This window comes from Oncorhynchus keta, chromosome 17, assembly GCF_023373465.1.
Source record: "Oncorhynchus keta strain PuntledgeMale-10-30-2019 chromosome 17, Oket_V2, whole genome shotgun sequence".
Classification (NCBI taxonomy): Eukaryota; Metazoa; Chordata; class Actinopteri; order Salmoniformes; family Salmonidae; genus Oncorhynchus; species Oncorhynchus keta.
In genome coordinates, this window is record NC_068437.1 from 55,278,477 (window position 1) to 55,298,892 (window position 20,416).

Below are 20,416 nucleotides of genomic sequence, written 5' to 3' on the forward strand. Positions count from 1 at the left end.
TGTAATAATTCTACAGTGCTGCTATTCGGGGGGCTAGCTGGCTAGCTAGCAGTGTTGTTTACGTTACGTTGAGTTAAAAGAACGACAATAGCTGGCTAGCTAACCTAGGAAATCGGTCTAGACTACACAATTATCTTTGAAACAAAGACGGCTATGTAGCTAGCTACGATCAAACAAATCAAACCGTTGTACTGTAATGAAATGAAAATGTGATACTACCTGACCGGTGATTGAATTCGAAACAGTAGACGTTGGCTAGCTGTTAGCTGTTGGCTAGCTAGCAGAGTCTCCTACGTTAAGGACGACAAATAGCTGGCTAGCGAACCTCAGTGAATTAACATAATCACTCCAAGGCTACACACACTAAACTACACAATTATCTTGGAAACAAAGACAGCTATGTAGCTAGCTAACACTGAACTAATCAAGTCGTACAGTTGAGTGAATAGCACTACAGTGATGCTAATCTGTGTGCGTTAGCTAGCGTTGCTAGCTCCTGGGCGAATAGCAGTGAAGGCTACGTTAGGGCGACGAAATACGAAATACGATAATTATGCAATTATCTCTGATACAAGGACGGCTATGTAGCTAGCTAAGAAGAATGGCTAAGATTATGTAGCTAGCTAACAGTAAACTAATCAAGTCGTACAGTTGAGTGAATAGCACTACAGTGATGCTAATCTGTGTGCGTTAGCTAGCTCCTGGGCGAATAGCAGTGAAGGCTACGTTAGGGCGACGAAATACGATAATTATGCAATTATCTCTGATACAAGGACGGCTATGTAGCTAGCTAAGAAGAATTGCTAAGATTAGACAAATCAACCGTTGTACTATAATGAAATGTATTGAAAAAGTTATACAACCTGCAGAGCGAAGTGCGAATGCGACCGCTCGCTCCAACCGGAACCGGAACAATCCATATCCCCTTTCTCCTCCTATCCATATCCCCTTTCTCCTCCTCCTATCCATATCCCCTTTCTCCTCCTATCCAATCCCCTTTCTCCTCCTCCTATCCATATCCCCTTTCTCCTCCTATCCATATCCCCTTTCTCATCCTATCCATATCCCCTTTCTCCTCCTATCCATATCCCCTTTCTCCTCCTCCTCCTATCCATATCCCCTTTCTCCTCCTCCTCCTCCTCCTATCCATATCCCCATTTCTCCTCCTCCTATCCATATCCCCTTTCTCCTCCTCCTATCCATATCCCCTTTCTCCTCCTCCTCCTATACATATCCCCTTTCTCCTCCTCCTATCCATATCCTCTTTCTCCTCCTCCTCCTATCCATATCCCCTTTCTCCTCCTCCTATCCATATCCCCTTTCTCCTCCTCCTCCTCCTCCTCCTCCTCCTCCTCCTCCTCCTCCTCCTCCTCCTCCTCCTCCTCCTCCTCCTATCCATATCCCCTTTCTCCTCCTCCTCCTATCCATATCCCTTTTCTCCTCCTCCTCCTCCTCCTCCTCCTCCTATCCATATCCCCTTTCTCCTCCTCCTATCCATATCCCCTTTTCTCCTCCTCCTCCTATCCATATCCCTTTTCTCCTCCTCCTCCTCCTCCTCCTCCTCCTCCTCCTCCTCCTCCTCCTCCTCCTCCTCCTCCTCCTCCTCCTCCTCCTCCTCCTCCTATCCATATCCCCTTTCTCCTCCTCCTCCTATCCATATCCCCTTTCTCCTCCTCCTCCTATCCATATCCCCTTTCTCCTCCTCCTCCTATCCATATCCCCTTTCTCCTCCTCCTCCTATCCATATCCCCTTTCTCCTCCTCCTCCTCCTCCTATCCATATCCCCTTTCTCCTCCTCCTATCCATATCCCCTTTCTCCTCCTCTACAGAGCTGCATCCCACTGAAACTAACTAGCAGCAGCAGGCCCACTGTAACTAACTAGCAGCAGCAGGCCCACTGTAACTAACTAGCAGCAGCAGGCCCACTGTAACTAACTAGCAGCAGCAGGCCCACTGTAACTAGCTAGCATCAGCAGGCCCACTGTAACTAACTAGCAGCAGCAGGCCCACTGTAACTAACTAGCAGCAGCAGGCCCACTGTAACTAACTAGCAGCAGTAGGCCCACTGTAACTAGCTAGCATCAGCAGGCCCACTGTAACTAACTAGCAGCAGCAGGCCCACTGTAACTAACTAGCAGCAGCAGGCCCACTGTAACTAACTAGCAGCAGCAGGCCCACTGTAACTAACTAGCAGCAGCAGGCCCACTGTAACTAACTAGCAGCAGCAGGCCCACTGTAACTATCTAGCAGCAGTAGGCCCACTGTAACTAGCTAGCATCAGCAGGCCCACTGTAACTAACTAGCAGCAGCAGGCCCACTGTAACTAACTAGCAGCAGCAGGCCCACTGTAACTAACTAGCAGCAGCAGGCCCACTGTAACTAACTAGCAGCTGTCTCCTCCCCTTCATGTTCCCGAGTGGCGCAGTGGTCTAAGGCCCTGCATCTCAGTGCAAGAGGCATCACTACAGTCCCATTTTTTATGTTATTTCGCCTTTATTTAACCAGGTAGGCTAGTTGAGAACACCTTTATTTAGCCAGGTAGGCTAGTTGAGAACACCTTTATTTAACCAGGTAGGCTAGTTGAGAACACCTTTATTTAACCAGGTAGGCTAGTTGAGAACAAGTTCTCATTTACATTTACATTTAAGTCATTTAGCAGACGCTCTTATCCAGAGCGACTTACAACTGCGACCTGGCCAAGATAAAGCAAAGCAGTGTGACACAGACAACAACACAGAGTTACACATGGAGTAAACAATAAACAAGCCTATAACACAGTAGAAAAAAGAAAGTGTATATACAGTGTGTGCAAAGGCATGAGGAGGTAGGCAATAAATAGGCCATAGGAGCAAATAATTACAATTTAGCAGATTAACACTGGAGTGATAAATGAGCAGATGATGATGTGCAAGTAGAGGCACTGGTGTGCGGCATGAGTGAAGGAGGCTTTGTTGCGAAATAGAAAGCCGATTCTAGATTCGCTTTTGGATTGGAGATGTTTAATATGAGTCTGGAAGGAGAGTTTACAGTCTAGCCAGACACCTAGGTATTTATAGTTGTCCACATATTCTAGGTCGGAACCGTCCAGGGTGGTGATGCTAGTCGGGTGGGCGGGTGCGGGCAGCGAACGGTTGAAAAGCATGCATTTGGTTTTACTAACGTTTAAGAGCAGTTGGAGGCCACGGAAGGAGTGTTGTATGGCATTGAAGCTCGTTTGGAGGTTAGTTAGCACAGTGTCCAAGGAAGGGCCAGAAGTATATAGAATGGTGTCATCTGCGTAGAGGTGGATCAGAGAATCGCCCACAGCAAGAGCTACATCATTGATGTATACAGAGAAAAGAGTCGGCCCGAGAATTGAACCCTGTGGTACCCCCATAGAGACTGCCAGAGGTCCGGAAAACATGCCCTCTGATTTGACACACTGAACTCTGTCTGCAAAGTAGTTGGTGAACCAGTCATTAGAAAAATCAAGGCTATTGAGTCTGCCGATAAGAATACAGCGGAGAAGGTACGGTGGGATTCGAAATGGTCAGTGACCTGTTTATTAACTTGGCTTTCGAAGAGTTTAGATAGGCAGGGCAGGATGGATATAGGTCTGTAACAGTTTGGGTCTCGGGTGTCACCTCCTTTGAAGAGGGGGATGACCGCGGCAGCTTTCCAATCTTTAGGGATCTCAGACGATACGAAAGAGAGGTTGAACAGGCTGGTAATAGGGGTTGCAACAATGGCGGCGGATAGTTTTAGAAAGAGAGGGTCCAGATTGTCTAGCCCAGCTGATTTGTATGGGTCCAGGTTTTGCAGCTCTTTCAGAACATCTGCTCTCTGGATTTGGGTGAAGGAGAAGCTGGGGATTCTTGGGCGAGTAGCTGCAGGGGGGCGGAGCTGTTGGCCGCGGTTTGAGTAGCCAGGAGGAAGGCATGGCCAGCCGTTGAGAAATGCTTGTTAAAGTTTTCGATAATCATGGATTTATCGGTGGTGACCGTGTTACCTAGCCTCAGTGCAGTGGGAAGCTCGGAGGAGGTGCTCTTGTTCTCCATGGACTTTACAGTGTCCCAAAACTTTTTGGAGTTGGAGCTACAGGATGAAAACTTCTGCTTGAAAAAGCTAGCCTTTGCTCTCCTGACTGACTGCGTGTATTGGTTCCTGACTTCCCTGAACAGTTGCATATCGCGGGGACTGTTCGATGCTATTGCAGTCCGCCACAGGATGTTTTTGTGCTGGTCGAGGGCAGTCAGGTCTGGAGTGAACCAAGGGCTATATCTGTTCTTAGTTATGCATTTTTTGTACGGGGCATGCTTATCTAAGATGGTGAGGAAATTATTTATAAAGAATGACCAGGCATCCTCAACTGACGGGATGAGGTCAATATCCTTCCAGGATACCCGGGCCAGGTCGATTAGAAAGGCCTGCTCGCAGAAATGTTTTAGGGAGCGTTTGACAGTGATGAGGGGTGGTCGTTTGACCGCGGACCCATAGCAGATACAGCAAATGAGGCAGTGATCGCTGAGATCCTGACTGAAAACAGCGAAGGGGTATTTGGAGGGCAAGTTGGTCAGGATAATGTCAATTAGGGTGCCCGTGTTTACGGATTTAGGGTTGTACCTGGTGGGTTCCTCGATGATTTGTGTGAGATTGAGGGCATCTAGCTTAGATTGTAGGACTGCCGGGGTGTTAAGCATATCCCACTTTAGGTCACCAAACAGAACGAACTATGAAGCTAGATAGGGGGTGATCAATTCACAAATGGTGTCCAGGGCACAGCTGGGAGCGTAGGAGGTCGATAGCAGGCGGCAACAGTGAGAGACTTATTTCTGGAGTTCAAACTGTTTGGGTAATGACCTCATCAATTGATGCACCGGTACTTCAATCTAAATTACATAACAACAAAAATATCAGCATCAAAATCCATCAGTTTAGTTCCATATATATATGCACATCTTATGAGTCATGGGTTTAGATAGCCTACATGGGTGAACGGTGGTGTGGATATCCACAGCCCACTTATTCACACGTTCTTCACCTGCTGTCAGCCAGGATTTTCTCTCCCACAATATACACCTGCTCAAGCAGGGAGGATGTAAACTAGTCACTGATGCTGTCAAAACTAATGACCAGCGCTCCTTAAGAAGTACATGAAGGTGTGTGTGTGTGTGTGTGTGTGTGTGTGTGTGTGTGTGTGTGTGTGTGTGTGTGTGTGTGTGTGTGTGTGTGTGTGTGTGTGTGTGTGTGTGTGTGTGTGTGTGTGTGTGTGTGTGTGTGTGTGTGTGTGTGTGTGTGTGTGTGTATACAGTTGACGTCGGAAGTTTACATACACCTTAGCCAAATACATTTAAGCTCAGTTTTTCAAAATTCCTGACATTTAATCCTAGTAAATATTCCCTGCCTTAGGTCAGTTAGGATCACCACTTTATTTTAAGAATGTGAAATGTCAGAATAATAGTAGAGAGAATGATTTATTTCAGCTTGTATTTTTTTCATCACATTCCCAGTGGGTCAGAAGTTTACATACACTACATACACAAATTAGTATTTGGTAGCATTGCCTTTCAATTGTTTAACTTGGGTCAAACGTGCACCAGTCCCTCCTGCAGCAAAGCACCCCCACAACATGATGCTGTCACCCCCGTGCTTCACGGTTGGGGGATGTTGTTCTTCGGCTTGCAAGCATCCCCCTTTTTCCTCCAAACATAACGATGGTCATTATGGCCAAACAGTTCTATTTTTGTTTCAACAGACCAGAGGACATTTCTCCAAAAAGTACAATCTTTGTCTCCATGTGCAGTTGCAAACCGTAGTCTGACTTTTTTATGGCGGTTTTGGAGCAGTGGCTTCTTCCTTGCTGAGTGACCTTTCAGGTTATGTCGATATAGGACTCGTTTTACTGCGTTTATTTTTTGAGAGGTATGACGGCTGCGTGGTCCCATGGTGTTTATACTTGCGTACAATTGTTTGTACAGATGAACGTGGTACCTTCAGGCGTTTGGAAATTGCTCCCAAGGATGAACCAGACTTGTTTTTTTCTGAGGTCTGGGCTGATTTCTTTTGATTTTCCCATGATGTCAAGCAAAGAGGCACTGAGTTTGAAGGTAGGCCTTGAAATACATCCACAGGTACACCTCCAATTGACTCAAATGATGTCAATTAGCCTAACCGTCCCCGCCGCGGTCCCCGCCCCCATCCCTGCCGCCGCCCCCGTCCCCTCCCCCCATTCTCTATCTGACAGATCAACTTCCCCTTTCTGAATGTTCTTTATTCCAAAAGTATTTTCCTGTTTTACTGGATGGAGACATTAGAGAGAGAGAGAGAGAGAGAGAGAGAGAGAGACGGGAAAGTTAGGAGGAGAGATGGTGTGCGGCGTGGGTTGGATTCTAACCAATCCAACATCAGCATGTAGGCAGCTACTTTAACCCACTAGACCACCTCGTCTCAGCCCACACTGAATGTTCTCTCTCTAATATCAGAGACACGCTGTTAGCAGTTCACCATAGTGACAAGAAACACAAGAGTTCATCATCGGAGGGGCTCGTCAGAGCACAGCTTGGTGTGTATATTTTAACAGAAGACCTTGGCCTTGGTTAGGGAGCTCTATCACAGATGATTAATGCCAAAACACAGAAATATATATTTTTTTCAGTTTACACTCTCACACTAAGTTGGAAACGCGACGTACTAGATCCATACTACAGGTTGAATTTGGGTTCAATGCCAAATTGCTGCATAATCAGTTTAGCTTATCAGGTTTTTGTTTTTTTTCTTCAGTTTACACTTAGTCTACACAGTTTACACTTAGCCTAAACAACATCTTAGTGAGGTTAACACGTGATATATTATATCCATCTTAGAGGTTGAATTTTAGTTTGATGTCAAGTCGGTGTGTTTAATTTTAAGCTTTCGTTTTGTTTCTCTGTATACAGACTAAATACGTGAAAATGTTTATGCAGCTAACCCTGCTATGCCGAAAAACTCCCCCTGAGGGTGTGAACTGCTGTCTTAAAGGGCACTAGAACTCACTGAAACCTGGTTGTTTCCACGGAAACGTCTATTTAAAGAGACGGTTTAGAACCATAGCGAATAGGGTGCCATTTGGGACGAAGCTCTGAACTGTCTCTTTAAATGGACGTTTCCGTGGAAACCACCAGAGGAACTTTTTCCTGAAGTTCCAATGGAAGGAGACTTGCATGGAAACGTGCCACGGTACAAGACAGAGCAGAACACATGCTGACTACATAAACCACTAGAGATTCCACACAGATGAGTGTGCATCTGCTTCTGAAGCTCTGCAACACAGATGTGCATTCTGAGAATAGTTGACTAATCTAAAGGCTTTGAAAACGTCCTCCTTTTTAGAATTTAGCGAGCTGTGAAAGGAAGTCTGCGTCCTTGCAAGTTTCAGCGTTTTGTTTGCTACGTTTTCTGTCACCAACAAACCTTTGACAAAGGAAGCATTGGGCTGATCTCTGTCGGTCCACTGCAGCTCTTACTTCACATGCTTTGAGGCCTACAGTACAGCTCACAAATCAAATCAAATCAAATCAAATGTATTTATATAGCCCTTCGTACATCAGCTGATATCTCAAAGTGCTGTACAGAAACCCAGCCTAAAAGTGTTCAGAACAAGTGTAAGTGTTCAGAACAAGTGTAAGTGTTCAGAACAAGTGTTCAGAACAAGTGTAAGTGTTCAGAACAAGTGTTCAGAACAAGTGTAAGTGTTCAGAACAAGTGTTCAGAACAAGTGTAAGTGTTCAGAACAAGTGTAAGTGTTCAGAACAAGTGTAAGTGTTCAGAACAAGTGTTCAGAACAAGTGTTCAGAACAAGTGTTCAGAACAAGTGTAAGTGTTCAGAACAAGTGTTCAGAACAAGTGTAAGTGTTCAGAACAAGTGTAAGTGTTCAGAACAAGTGTAAGTGTTCAGAACAAGTGTTCAGAACAAGTGTAAGTGTTCAGAACAAGTGTAAGTGTTCAGAACAAGTGTTCAGAACAAGTGTAAGTGTTCAGAACAAGTGTTCCTCTCTCGCCGCCGCGGGTCTGTGTTCTGTCGGCTGATGCCTAGCGCTGTAGGACACGTGTAGCTTACATCTATGTTCTCTGTGTGACATTTCTTTCACACAAACCCTGTAGCTAGCCTTTCTGTAGCTAGCCTTTCTGTTGCTAGCCTTTCTGTTGCTAGCCTTTCTGTAAGTAGCCTTTCTGTAAGTAGCCTTTCTGTAGCTAGCCTTTCTGTAGCTAGCCTTTCTGTAGCTAGCCTTTCTGTTGCTAGCCTTTCTGTTGCTAGCCTTTCTGTAAGTAGCCTTTCTGTAAGTAGCCTTTCTGTAAGTAGCCTTTCTGTAGCTAGCCTTTCTGTAAGTAGCCTTTCTGTTGCTAGCCTTTCTGTAAGTAGCCTTTCTGTAAGTAGCCTTTCTGTTGCTAGCCTTTCTGTAGCTAGCCTTTCTGTAGCTAGCCTTTCTGTAGCTAGCCTTTCATGTGTAGAGGTTCGACTGATTATGATTTGTCAACGCCGATACCGATTAATCGGACGATTTTTATGCATATATTTTCACAATGACACTAATGACACTAAATGAACACTCTTATTTTAACTTAATATAATACATAAATACAATCAATTTAGTCTCAGAATAAATAATGAAACATGTTCAATTTGGTTTAAATAATGCAAAAACAAAGTGTTGGAGAAGAAAGTAAAAGTGCAATATGTGCCATGTAAGAAAGCTAACGTTTAAGTTCCTCAGAACATGAGAACATATGAAATCTGGTGGTTCCTTTTAACTCGAGTCTTCAATATTCCCATGTAAGAAGTTTTAGGTTGTAGTTATTATAGGACTATTTCTCTCTATACCCTTTGTATTTCATAGACCTTTGACTATTGGATGTTCTTATAGGCACTTTAGTATTGCCAGCCTAATCTCAGAAGTTGATTGGCTTGAAGTCAATGCTTGAAGCACAGCGAAGAGCTAACGCAGGAAAGTGCTGTTTGAATGAATGCTTACGAGCCTGCTGCTGCCTACCACAGCTCAACTTTCCTAACTTTCCTTACTGCAATACAAAAATAAATCAAATGTATTTATAAAAAGCCCTTCTTACATCAGCTGATATCTCCAAGTGCTGTACAGAAACCCAGCCTAAAACCCCAAATAGCAAGCAATGCAGGTGTAGAAGCATGGTGGCTAGGAAACACTCCCTAGAAAGGCCAAAACCTAGGAAGAAACCTAGAGAGGAACCAGGCTCTGAGGGGTGGCCAGTTCTCTTCTGGCTGTGCCGGGTGGAGATTATAACAGAACAGACCTATATAGAACCAGGTCATCTAGGTTATATGTGTATGTATATAGACCTATATAGAACCAGGCAAAGAGTGGCTACTTTGAAGAATCTCAAACATAAAATATATTTTGATTTGTTTAACACTTTTGGGGGGGGTTACTACATGATTCCATATGTGTTATTTCATAGTTGTGATGTCTTCAGTATTATTCAACAATGTATGTGTAATGTGTAATGTGGTCCTTCTCTAGCTCAGTTGGTAGAGCATGGCGCTTGTAATGCCAGGGTAGTGGGTTCGATTCCCGGGACCACCCATATGTAGAATGTATGCACACATGACTGTAAGTCGCTTTGGATAAAAGCGTCTGCTAAATGGCATATTTTTTTTATATTTTTTTTTTTAGAAAATAGCTTAAAAAAACAACAAAAAACCTTGAATGAGTAGATGTGTCCTAATCTTTTGACAGGTACAGTACATACTCTCACATTAGTTTGGCTTTATTACATTGCCATACTGTGTGTGGTTTCACTGCGATTGTTCAGCGTCCCTTATTGTAATCTATACGAGCCTGGTTTATGAGATGGCAAGAATATTGTAGTTGAATGTCTTTAGGTTGATCGTTATGCACTGTGAACCAGTGCTTTGAAGTGGTTACGTTTTATCTGTGGGGCAATGTGTCTGGCTGTGTTTTGTCTGTGGGGCAATGTGTCTGGCTGTGTTTTGTCTGTGGGGCAATGTGTCTGGCTGTGTTTTGTCTGTGGGGCAATGTGTCTGGCTGTGTTTTGTCTGTGGGGCAATGTGTCTGGCTGTGTTTTGTCTGTGGGGCAATGTGTCTGGCGGTGTTTTATCTGTGGGGCAATGTGTCTGGCGGTGTTTTGTCTGTGGGGCAATGTGTCTGGGCAATGTGTCTGGCGGTGTTTTATCTGTGGAGCAATGTGTCTGGCTGATTTTACAATATTAGGATTCTTCATTAGAAGTATTATTCATGAGTCAGGGTTAGGTAAGGTAAGGGTTATTATATTATAGCTGGCCTCTCTGGTTCTCCTGACCTCAGACCCCGAGTGAGTTGGAGCCGTGTCCCAGCCCCAGAGCTCTGTGCCAGGCTTCATTCCAGACAGAGAAACGGCACATCTCTGGTTCTCCTGACCTCAGACCCCGAGTGAGTTGGAGCCGTGTCCCAGCCCCAGAGCTCTGTGCCAGGCTTCATTCCAGACCGAGAAAGGGCCTCTCTGGAGCTTACCCTCAGCCAAGGGAATCTATCCATCTTACCCCCCCCATCTCCTCTCCATTCCTCTGCTCCAGCCTTGCTCTCTCTGGTCTCTGGTGGGCTGTTATAACTCTGAAAGAGAACATTGCTTGAATTCTTTTTTTTTTTTTGGGGGGTCCATGGCGGATCTCATTGCTTGACTCGACTTGTTACTACTGCTACTACTACTACTACTACATTACCGGATTACATGGTACCTGACCTGCCACATGTATATTTCACTGCATAGGGTTGACCAGGTCATTTAAATGGGCTAGAATGAGTCACTCGTAAGATATCGGGAAACCATTCTGTATAGTTTAGGATGATGTTGTAGCCTGGTTTCAGTGAGTGATGTTGTAGCCTGGTTTCAGTGAGTGATGTTGTAGCCTGGTTTCAGTGAGGGATGTTGTAGCCTGGTTTCAGTGAGTGATGTTGTAGCCTGGTTTCAGTGAGGGATGTTGTAGCCTGGTTTCAGTGAGTGATGTTGTAGCCTGGTTTCAGTGAGTGATGTTGTAGCCTGGTTTCAGTGAGTGATGTGTCCTGGTTTCAGTGAGTGATGTTGTAGCCTGGTTTCAGTGATGTTGTAGCCTGGTTTCAGTGAGTGATGTTGTAGCCTGGTTTCAGTAAGTGATGTTGTAGCCTGGTTTCAGTGAGTGGTGTTGTAGCCTGGTTTCAGTGAGTGATTTTGTAGCCTGGTTTCAGTGAGTGATGTTGTAGCCTGGTTTCAGTGAGTGGTGTTGTAGCCTGGTTTCAGTGAGTGATGTTGTAGCCTGGTTTCAGTGAGTGGTGTTGTAGCCTGGTTTCAGTGAGTGATGTTGTAGCCTGGTTTCAGTAAGTGATGTTGTAGCCTGGTTTCAGTGAGTGGTGTTGTAGCCTGGTTTCAGTAAGTGATTTTGTAGCCTGGTTTCAGTGAGTGGTGTTGTAGCCTGGTTTCAGTGAGTGATTTTGTAGCCTGGTTTCAGTAAGTGATGTTGTAGCCTGGTTTCAGTAAGTGATGTTGTAGCCTGGTTTCAGTGAGTGATGTTGTAGCCTGGTTTCAGTGAGTGGTGTTGTAGCCTGGTTTCAGTAAGTGATGTTGTAGCCTGGTTTCAGTGAGTGGTGTTGTAGCCTGGTTTCAGTAAGTGATGTTGTAACCTGGTTTCAGTGAGTGGTGTTGTAGCCTGGTTTCAGTGAGTGATTTTGTAGCCTGGTTTTAGTAAGTGATGTTGTAGCCTGGTTTCAGTAAGTGATGTTGTAGCCTGGTTTCAGTAAGTGATGTTGTAGCCTGGTTTTAGTGAGTGATGTTGTAGCCTGGTTTCAGTAAGTGATGTTGTAGCCTGGTTTCAGTGAGTGGTGTTGTAGCCTGGTTTCAGTGAGTGATGTTGTAGCCTGGTTTCAGTGAGTGATGTTGTAGCCTGGTTTCAGTGAGTGATGTTGTAGCTTGTAGCCTGGTTTCAGTGAGGGATGTTGTAGCCTGGTTTCAGTGAGTGATGTTGTAGCCTGGTTTCAGTGAGTGATGTTGTTGCCTGGTTTCAGTGAGTGATTTTGTAGCCTGGTTTCAGTGAGTGATGTTGTAGCCTGGTTTCAGTGAGTGATGTTGTAGCCTGGTTTCAGTAAGTGATGTTGTAGCCTGGTTTCAGTGAGTGATGTTGTAGCCTGGTTTCAGTGAGTGGTGTTGTAGCCTGGTTTCAGTGAGTGATGTTGTAGCCTGGTTTCAGTGAGTGGTGTTGTAGCCTGGTTTCAGTGAGTGATGTTGTAGCCTGGTTTCAGTAAGTGGTGTTGTAGCCTGGTTTCAGTGAGTGGTGTTGTAGCCTGGTTTCAGTGAGTGATGTTGTAGCCTGGTTTCAGTGAGTGGTGTTGTAGCCTGGTTTCAGTGAGTGATGTTGTAGCCTGGTTTCAGTGAGTGATTTTGTAGCCTGGTTTCAGTGAGTGATGTTGTAGCCTGGTTTCAGTGAGTGATGTTGTAGGGGGAATGTAGCCTGTAGCCTGGTTTCAGTGAGTGATTTTGTAGCCTGGTTTCAGTGAGTGATGTTGTAGCCTGGTTTCAGTGAGTGATGATGTAGGGGGAATGTAGCCTGTAGCCTGGTTTCAGTGAGTGATTTTGTAGCCTGGTTTCAGTGAGTGATGTTGTAGCCTGGTTTCAGTGAGTGATGATGTAGGGGGAATGTAGCCTGTAGCCTGGTTTCAGTGAGTGATTTTGTAGCCTGGTTTCAGTGAGTGATGTTGTAGCCTGGTTTCAGTGAGTGATGATGTAGGGGGAATGTAGCCTGTAGCCTGGTTTCAGTGAGTGATTTTGTAGCCTGGTTTCAGTAAGTGATGTTGTAGCCTGGTTTCAGTGAGTGGTGTTGGAGCCTGGTTTCAGTGAGTGATGTTGTAGCCTGGTTTCAGTGAGTGGTGTTGTAGCCTGGTTTCAGTGAGTGATGTTGTAGCCTGGTTTCAGTGAGTGGTGTTGTAGCCTGGTTTCAGTGAGTGATGTTGTAGCCTGGTTTCAGTGAGTGGTGTTGTAGCCTGGTTTCAGTGAGTGATGTTGTAGCCTGGTTTCAGTGAGTGGTGTTGTAGCCTGGTTTCAGTAAGTGATGTTGTAGCCTGGTTTCAGTAAGTGATGTTGTAGCCTGGTTTCAGTAAGTGATGTTGTAGCCTGGTTTCAGTGAGTGGTGTTGTAGCCTGGTTTCAGTAAGTGATGTTGTAGCCTGGTTTCAGTAAGTGATGTTGTAGCCTGGTTTCAGTGAGTGGTGTTGTAGCCTGGTTTCAGTGAGTGATTTTGTAGCCTGGTTTTAGTAAGTGATGTTGTAGCCTGGTTTCAGTAAGTGATGTTGTAGCCTGGTTTCAGTAAGTGATGTTGTAGCCTGGTTTCAGTGAGTGATGTTGTAGCCTGGTTTCAGTAAGTGATGTTGTAGCCTGGTTTCAGTGAGTGGTGTTGTAGCCTGGTTTCAGTGAGTGATGTTGTAGCCTGGTTTCAGTGAGTGATGTTGTAGCCTGGTTTCAGTGAGTGATGTTGTAGCTTGTAGCCTGGTTTCAGTGAGGGATGTTGTAGCCTGGTTTCAGTGAGTGATGTTGTAGCCTGGTTTCAGTGCGTGATGTTGTAGCCTGGTTTCAGTGAGTGGTGTTGTAGCCTGGTTTCAGTGAGTGATGTTGTAGCCTGGTTTCAGTGAGTGATGTTGTAGCCTGGTTTCAGTGAGTGATGTGTCCTGGTTTCAGTGAGTGATGTTGTAGCCTGGTTTCAGTGATGTTGTAGCCTGGTTTCAGTGAGTGATGTTGTAGCCTGGTTTCAGTAAGTGATGTTGTAGCCTGGTTTCAGTGAGTGGTGTTGTAGCCTGGTTTCAGTGAGTGATTTTGTAGCCTGGTTTCAGTGAGTGATGTTGTAGCCTGGTTTCAGTGAGTGGTGTTGTAGCCTGGTTTCAGTGAGTGATGTTGTAGCCTGGTTTCAGTGAGTGGTGTTGTAGCCTGGTTTCAGTGAGTGATGTTGTAGCCTGGTTTCAGTAAGTGATGTTGTAGCCTGGTTTCAGTGAGTGGTGTTGTAGCCTGGTTTCAGTAAGTGATTTTGTAGCCTGGTTTCAGTGAGTGGTGTTGTAGCCTGGTTTCAGTGAGTGATTTTGTAGCCTGGTTTCAGTAAGTGATGTTGTAGCCTGGTTTCAGTAAGTGATGTTGTAGCCTGGTTTCAGTGAGTGATGTTGTAGCCTGGTTTCAGTGAGTGGTGTTGTAGCCTGGTTTCAGTAAGTGATGTTGTAGCCTGGTTTCAGTGAGTGGTGTTGTAGCCTGGTTTCAGTAAGTGATGTTGTAACCTGGTTTCAGTGAGTGGTGTTGTAGCCTGGTTTCAGTGAGTGATTTTGTAGCCTGGTTTTAGTAAGTGATGTTGTAGCCTGGTTTCAGTAAGTGATGTTGTAGCCTGGTTTCAGTAAGTGATGTTGTAGCCTGGTTTTAGTGAGTGATGTTGTAGCCTGGTTTCAGTAAGTGATGTTGTAGCCTGGTTTCAGTGAGTGGTGTTGTAGCCTGGTTTCAGTGAGTGATGTTGTAGCCTGGTTTCAGTGAGTGATGTTGTAGCCTGGTTTCAGTGAGTGATGTTGTAGCTTGTAGCCTGGTTTCAGTGAGGGATGTTGTAGCCTGGTTTCAGTGAGTGATGTTGTAGCCTGGTTTCAGTGAGTGATGTTGTTGCCTGGTTTCAGTGAGTGATTTTGTAGCCTGGTTTCAGTGAGTGATGTTGTAGCCTGGTTTCAGTGAGTGATGTTGTAGCCTGGTTTCAGTAAGTGATGTTGTAGCCTGGTTTCAGTGAGTGATGTTGTAGCCTGGTTTCAGTGAGTGGTGTTGTAGCCTGGTTTCAGTGAGTGATGTTGTAGCCTGGTTTCAGTGAGTGGTGTTGTAGCCTGGTTTCAGTGAGTGATGTTGTAGCCTGGTTTCAGTAAGTGGTGTTGTAGCCTGGTTTCAGTGAGTGGTGTTGTAGCCTGGTTTCAGTGAGTGATGTTGTAGCCTGGTTTCAGTGAGTGGTGTTGTAGCCTGGTTTCAGTGAGTGATGTTGTAGCCTGGTTTCAGTGAGTGATTTTGTAGCCTGGTTTCAGTGAGTGATGTTGTAGCCTGGTTTCAGTGAGTGATGTTGTAGGGGAATGTAGCCTGTAGCCTGGTTTCAGTGAGTGATTTTGTAGCCTGGTTTCAGTGAGTGATGTTGTAGCCTGGTTTCAGTGAGTGATGATGTAGGGGGAATGTAGCCTGTAGCCTGGTTTCAGTGAGTGATTTTGTAGCCTGGTTTCAGTGAGTGATGTTGTAGCCTGGTTTCAGTGAGTGATGTTGTAGCCTGGTTTCAGTGAGTGATGTTGTAGCCTGGTTTCAGTGAGTGATGTTGTAGCTTGTAGCCTGGTTTCAGTGAGGGATGTTGTAGCCTGGTTTCAGTGAGTGATGTTGTAGCCTGGTTTCAGTGAGTGATGTTGTTGCCTGGTTTCAGTGAGTGATTTTGTAGCCTGGTTTCAGTGAGTGATGTTGTAGCCTGGTTTCAGTGAGTGATGTTGTAGCCTGGTTTCAGTAAGTGATGTTGTAGCCTGGTTTCAGTGAGTGATGTTGTAGCCTGGTTTCAGTGAGTGGTGTTGTAGCCTGGTTTCAGTGAGTGATGTTGTAGCCTGGTTTCAGTGAGTGGTGTTGTAGCCTGGTTTCAGTGAGTGATGTTGTAGCCTGGTTTCAGTAAGTGGTGTTGTAGCCTGGTTTCAGTGAGTGGTGTTGTAGCCTGGTTTCAGTGAGTGATGTTGTAGCCTGGTTTCAGTGAGTGGTGTTGTAGCCTGGTTTCAGTGAGTGATGTTGTAGCCTGGTTTCAGTGAGTGATTTTGTAGCCTGGTTTCAGTGAGTGATGTTGTAGCCTGGTTTCAGTGAGTGATGATGTAGGGGGAATGTAGCCTGTAGCCTGGTTTCAGTGAGTGATTTTGTAGCCTGGTTTCAGTGAGTGATGTTGTAGCCTGGTTTCAGTGAGTGATGATGTAGGGGGAATGTAGCCTGTAGCCTGGTTTCAGTGAGTGATTTTGTAGCCTGGTTTCAGTAAGTGATGTTGTAGCCTGGTTTCAGTGAGTGGTGTTGGAGCCTGGTTTCAGTGAGTGATGTTGTAGCCTGGTTTCAGTGAGTGGTGTTGTAGCCTGGTTTCAGTGAGTGATGTTGTAGCCTGGTTTCAGTGAGTGGTGTTGTAGCCTGGTTTCAGTGAGTGATGTTGTAGCCTGGTTTCAGTGAGTGGTGTTGTAGCCTGGTTTCAGTGAGTGATGTTGTAGCCTGGTTTCAGTGAGTGGTGTTGTAGCCTGGTTTCAGTGAGTGATGTTGTAGCCTGGTTTCAGTAAGTGATGTTGTAGCCTGGTTTCAGTAAGTGATGTTGTAGCCTGGTTTCAGTAAGTGATGTTGTAGCCTGGTTTCAGTAAGTGATGTTGTAGCCTGGTTTCAGTGAGTGGTGTTGTAGCCTGGTTTCAGTAAGTGATGTTGTAGCCTGGTTTCAGTAAGTGATGTTGTAGCCTGGTTTCAGTGAGTGGTGTTGTAGCCTGGTTTCAGTGAGTGATTTTGTAGCCTGGTTTTAGTAAGTGATGTTGTAGCCTGGTTTCAGTAAGTGATGTTGTAGCCTGGTTTCAGTAAGTGATGTTGTAGCCTGGTTTCAGTGAGTGATGTTGTAGCCTGGTTTCAGTAAGTGATGTTGTAGCCTGGTTTCAGTGAGTGGTGTTGTAGCCTGGTTTCAGTGAGTGATGTTGTAGCCTGGTTTCAGTGAGTGATGTTGTAGCCTGGTTTCAGTGAGTGATGTTGTAGCTTGTAGCCTGGTTTCAGTGAGGGATGTTGTAGCCTGGTTTCAGTGAGTGATGTTGTAGCCTGGTTTCAGTGAGTGATGTTGTAGCCTGGTTTCAGTGAGTGATGTTGTAGCCTGGTTTCAGTAAGTGATGTTGTAGCCTGGTTTCAGTGAGTGATGTTGTAGCCTGGTTTCAGTGAGTGGTGTTGTAGCCTGGTTTCAGTGAGTGATGTTGTAGCCTGGTTTCAGTGAGTGGTGTTGTAGCCTGGTTTCAGTGAGTGATGTTGTAGCCTGGTTTCAGTAAGTGGTGTTGTAGCCTGGTTTCAGTGAGTGGTGTTGTAGCCTGGTTTCAGTGAGTGATGTTGTAGCCTGGTTTCAGTGAGTGGTGTTGTAGCCTGGTTTCAGTGAGTGATGTTGTAGCCTGGTTTCAGTGAGTGATTTTGTAGCCTGGTTTCAGTGAGTGATGTTGTAGCCTGGTTTCAGTGAGTGATGTTGTAGGGGGAATGTAGCCTGTAGCCTGGTTTCAGTGAGTGATTTTGTAGCCTGGTTTCAGTGAGTGATGTTGTAGCCTGGTTTCAGTGAGTGATGATGTAGGGGGAATGTAGCCTGTAGCCTGGTTTCAGTGAGTGATTTTGTAGCCTGGTTTCAGTGAGTGATGTTGTAGCCTGGTTTCAGTGAGTGATGTTGTAGCCTGGTTTCAGTGAGTGATGTTGTAGCCTGGTTTCAGTGAGTGATGTTGTAGCTTGTAGCCTGGTTTCAGTGAGGGATGTTGTAGCCTGGTTTCAGTGAGTGATGTTGTAGCCTGGTTTCAGTGAGTGATGTTGTTGCCTGGTTTCAGTGAGTGATTTTGTAGCCTGGTTTCAGTGAGTGATGTTGTAGCCTGGTTTCAGTGAGTGATGTTGTAGCCTGGTTTCAGTAAGTGATGTTGTAGCCTGGTTTCAGTGAGTGATGTTGTAGCCTGGTTTCAGTGAGTGGTGTTGTAGCCTGGTTTCAGTGAGTGATGTTGTAGCCTGGTTTCAGTGAGTGGTGTTGTAGCCTGGTTTCAGTGAGTGATGTTGTAGCCTGGTTTCAGTAAGTGGTGTTGTAGCCTGGTTTCAGTGAGTGGTGTTGTAGCCTGGTTTCAGTGAGTGATGTTGTAGCCTGGTTTCAGTGAGTGGTGTTGTAGCCTGGTTTCAGTGAGTGATGTTGTAGCCTGGTTTCAGTGAGTGATTTTGTAGCCTGGTTTCAGTGAGTGATGTTGTAGCCTGGTTTCAGTGAGTGATGTTGTAGGGGGAATGTAGCCTGTAGCCTGGTTTCAGTGAGTGATGTTGTAGCCTGGTTTCAGTGAGTGATGATGTAGGGGGAATGTAGCCTGTAGCCTGGTTTCAGTGAGTGATTTTGTAGCCTGGTTTCAGTGAGTGATGTTGTAGCCTGGTTTCAGTGAGTGATGATGTAGGGGGAATGTAGCCTGTAGCCTGGTTTCAGTGAGTGATTTTGTAGCCTGGTTTCAGTAAGTGATGTTGTAGCCTGGTTTCAGTGAGTGGTGTTGGAGCCTGGTTTCAGTGAGTGATGTTGTAGCCTGGTTTCAGTGAGTGGTGTTGTAGCCTGGTTTCAGTGAGTGATGTTGTAGCCTGGTTTCAGTGAGTGGTGTTGTAGCCTGGTTTCAGTGAGTGATGTTGTAGCCTGGTTTCAGTGAGTGGTGTTGTAGCCTGGTTTCAGTGAGTGATGTTGTAGCCTGGTTTCAGTGAGTGGTGTTGTAGCCTGGTTTCAGTGAGTGATGTTGTAGCCTGGTTTCAGTAAGTGATGTTGTAGCCTGGTTTCAGTAAGTGATGTTGTAGCCTGGTTTCAGTAAGTGATGTTGTAGCCTGGTTTCAGTAAGTGATGTTGTAGCCTGGTTTCAGTGAGTGGTGTTGTAGCCTGGTTTCAGTAAGTGATGTTGTAGCCTGGTTTCAGTAAGTGATGTTGTAGCCTGGTTTCAGTGAGTGGTGTTGTAGCCTGGTTTCAGTGAGTGATTTTGTAGCCTGGTTTTAGTAAGTGATGTTGTAGCCTGGTTTCAGTAAGTGATGTTGTAGCCTGGTTTCAGTAAGTGATGTTGTAGCCTGGTTTCAGTGAGTGATGTTGTAGCCTGGTTTCAGTAAGTGATGTTGTAGCCTGGTTTCAGTGAGTGGTGTTGTAGCCTGGTTTCAGTGAGTGATGTTGTAGCCTGGTTTCAGTGAGTGATGTTGTAGCCTGGTTTCAGTGAGTGATGTTGTAGCTTGTAGCCTGGTTTCAGTGAGGGATGTTGTAGCCTGGTTTCAGTGAGTGATGTTGTAGCCTGGTTTCAGTGCGTGATGTTGTAGCCTGGTTTCAGTGAGTGGTGTTGTAGCCTGGTTTCAGTGAGTGGTGTTGTAGCCTGGTTTCAGTGAGTGATGTTGTAGCCTGGTTTCAGTGAGTGGTGTTGTAGCCTGGTTTCAGTGAGTGATGTTGTAGCCTGGTTTCAGTGAGTGGTGTTGTAGCCTGGTTTCAGTGAGTGATGTTGTAGCCTGGTTTCAGTAAGTGGTGTTGTAGCCTGGTTTCAGTGAGTGGTGTTGTAGGGTGAATGTTAACCTGTTGATGTACATCTTCTCTACAGAGGAGTCCTCCACCACTCTGAAAGTGGCGTCCTATATTCTGATCACTGTGGGTTCTCTCTCCATGGTTATGGGCTTCCTGGGCTGTATAGGAGCCATCTACGAGATACGCTGCCTGCTGGGCCTGGTGAGTAAAAACACATCCACACTGCTAAAACACTCAACCGAAAGCTCCCCCCACCTACCTCCTCCCCACAACCCCCTGCTGTCAAAGAGGCTTGTTCCTGCACCACAACGCTGTGCAGGATGTAGAGTCTGTTTTGATGTTATGTCACGAGGCTCTAAGCTGCTGCAGTATTCTCTCTGATTTGTAGCTAAGATATTCAACTGGTGTTGAAAAGGACCCGGCTAGGTTCTTCCTCAGCGTTAGGAACTAGACTACAGGCTCATGCTGCTGTTTGGTCCAATGAGGTTGGATTCTTAGTATAACACCATCTTCCTGTCTGACTACGTATGTCGTCAACATCAGCCGTGTGGATTATTAATGTGAGGGGGTTAAAATAGAGGGGTGAGGGGGTTAAAATAGAGGGGTGAGGGGGTTAAAAATAGAGGGGTGAGGAGGTTAAAATAGAGGGGCGAGGAGGTTAAAATAGAGGTGGTGAGGGGGTTAAAATAGAGGGGTGAGGGGGTTAAAATAGAGAGGTGAGGAGGTTGCATAGAGAGGGGTGAGGAGGTTAGAGAGAGGGGCGAGGAGGTTGCATAGAGAGGGGTGAGGAGGTTGCATAGAGAGGGGTGAGGATGTTGCATAGAGAGGGGTGAGGAGGTTAGAGAGAGAGGAGTGAGGAGGTTGTATAGAGAGGGGTGAGGAGGTTGTATAGAGAGGGGTGAGGAGGTAGCATAGAGAGGGGTGAGGAGGTTGCATAGAGAGGGGTGAGGAGGTTGCATAGAGAGGGGTGAGGAGGTTGCATAGAGAGGGGTGAGGAGGTTAGAGAGAGAGGGGTGAGGGGGTTACATAGAGAGGGGTGAGGGGGTTACATAGAGAGGGGTGAGGAGGTTAAAATAGAGAGGGTTGAGGAGGTTACAATAGAGGGGTGAGGAGGTTAAAAATAGAGGGGTGAGGAGGTTAAAATAGAGGGGTGAGGAGGTTAAAATAGAGAGGGGTGAGG

General features: G+C 45.7%; 1 protein-coding gene across 1 annotated transcript in view; it reads left to right on the forward strand.

The window, feature by feature from the left end:
- Window positions 1-20,416, forward strand: part of LOC127908379 (CD82 antigen-like) — an 84,044-nt gene that overhangs the window by 29,524 nt on the left and 34,104 nt on the right. Inside the window, exon 4 of the mRNA XM_052466693.1 lies at window positions 19,313-19,437. Within this exon, the coding sequence (XP_052322653.1) occupies window positions 19,313-19,437 (125 nt within the window). The remainder of the gene's footprint in view (window positions 1-19,312; window positions 19,438-20,416) is intronic.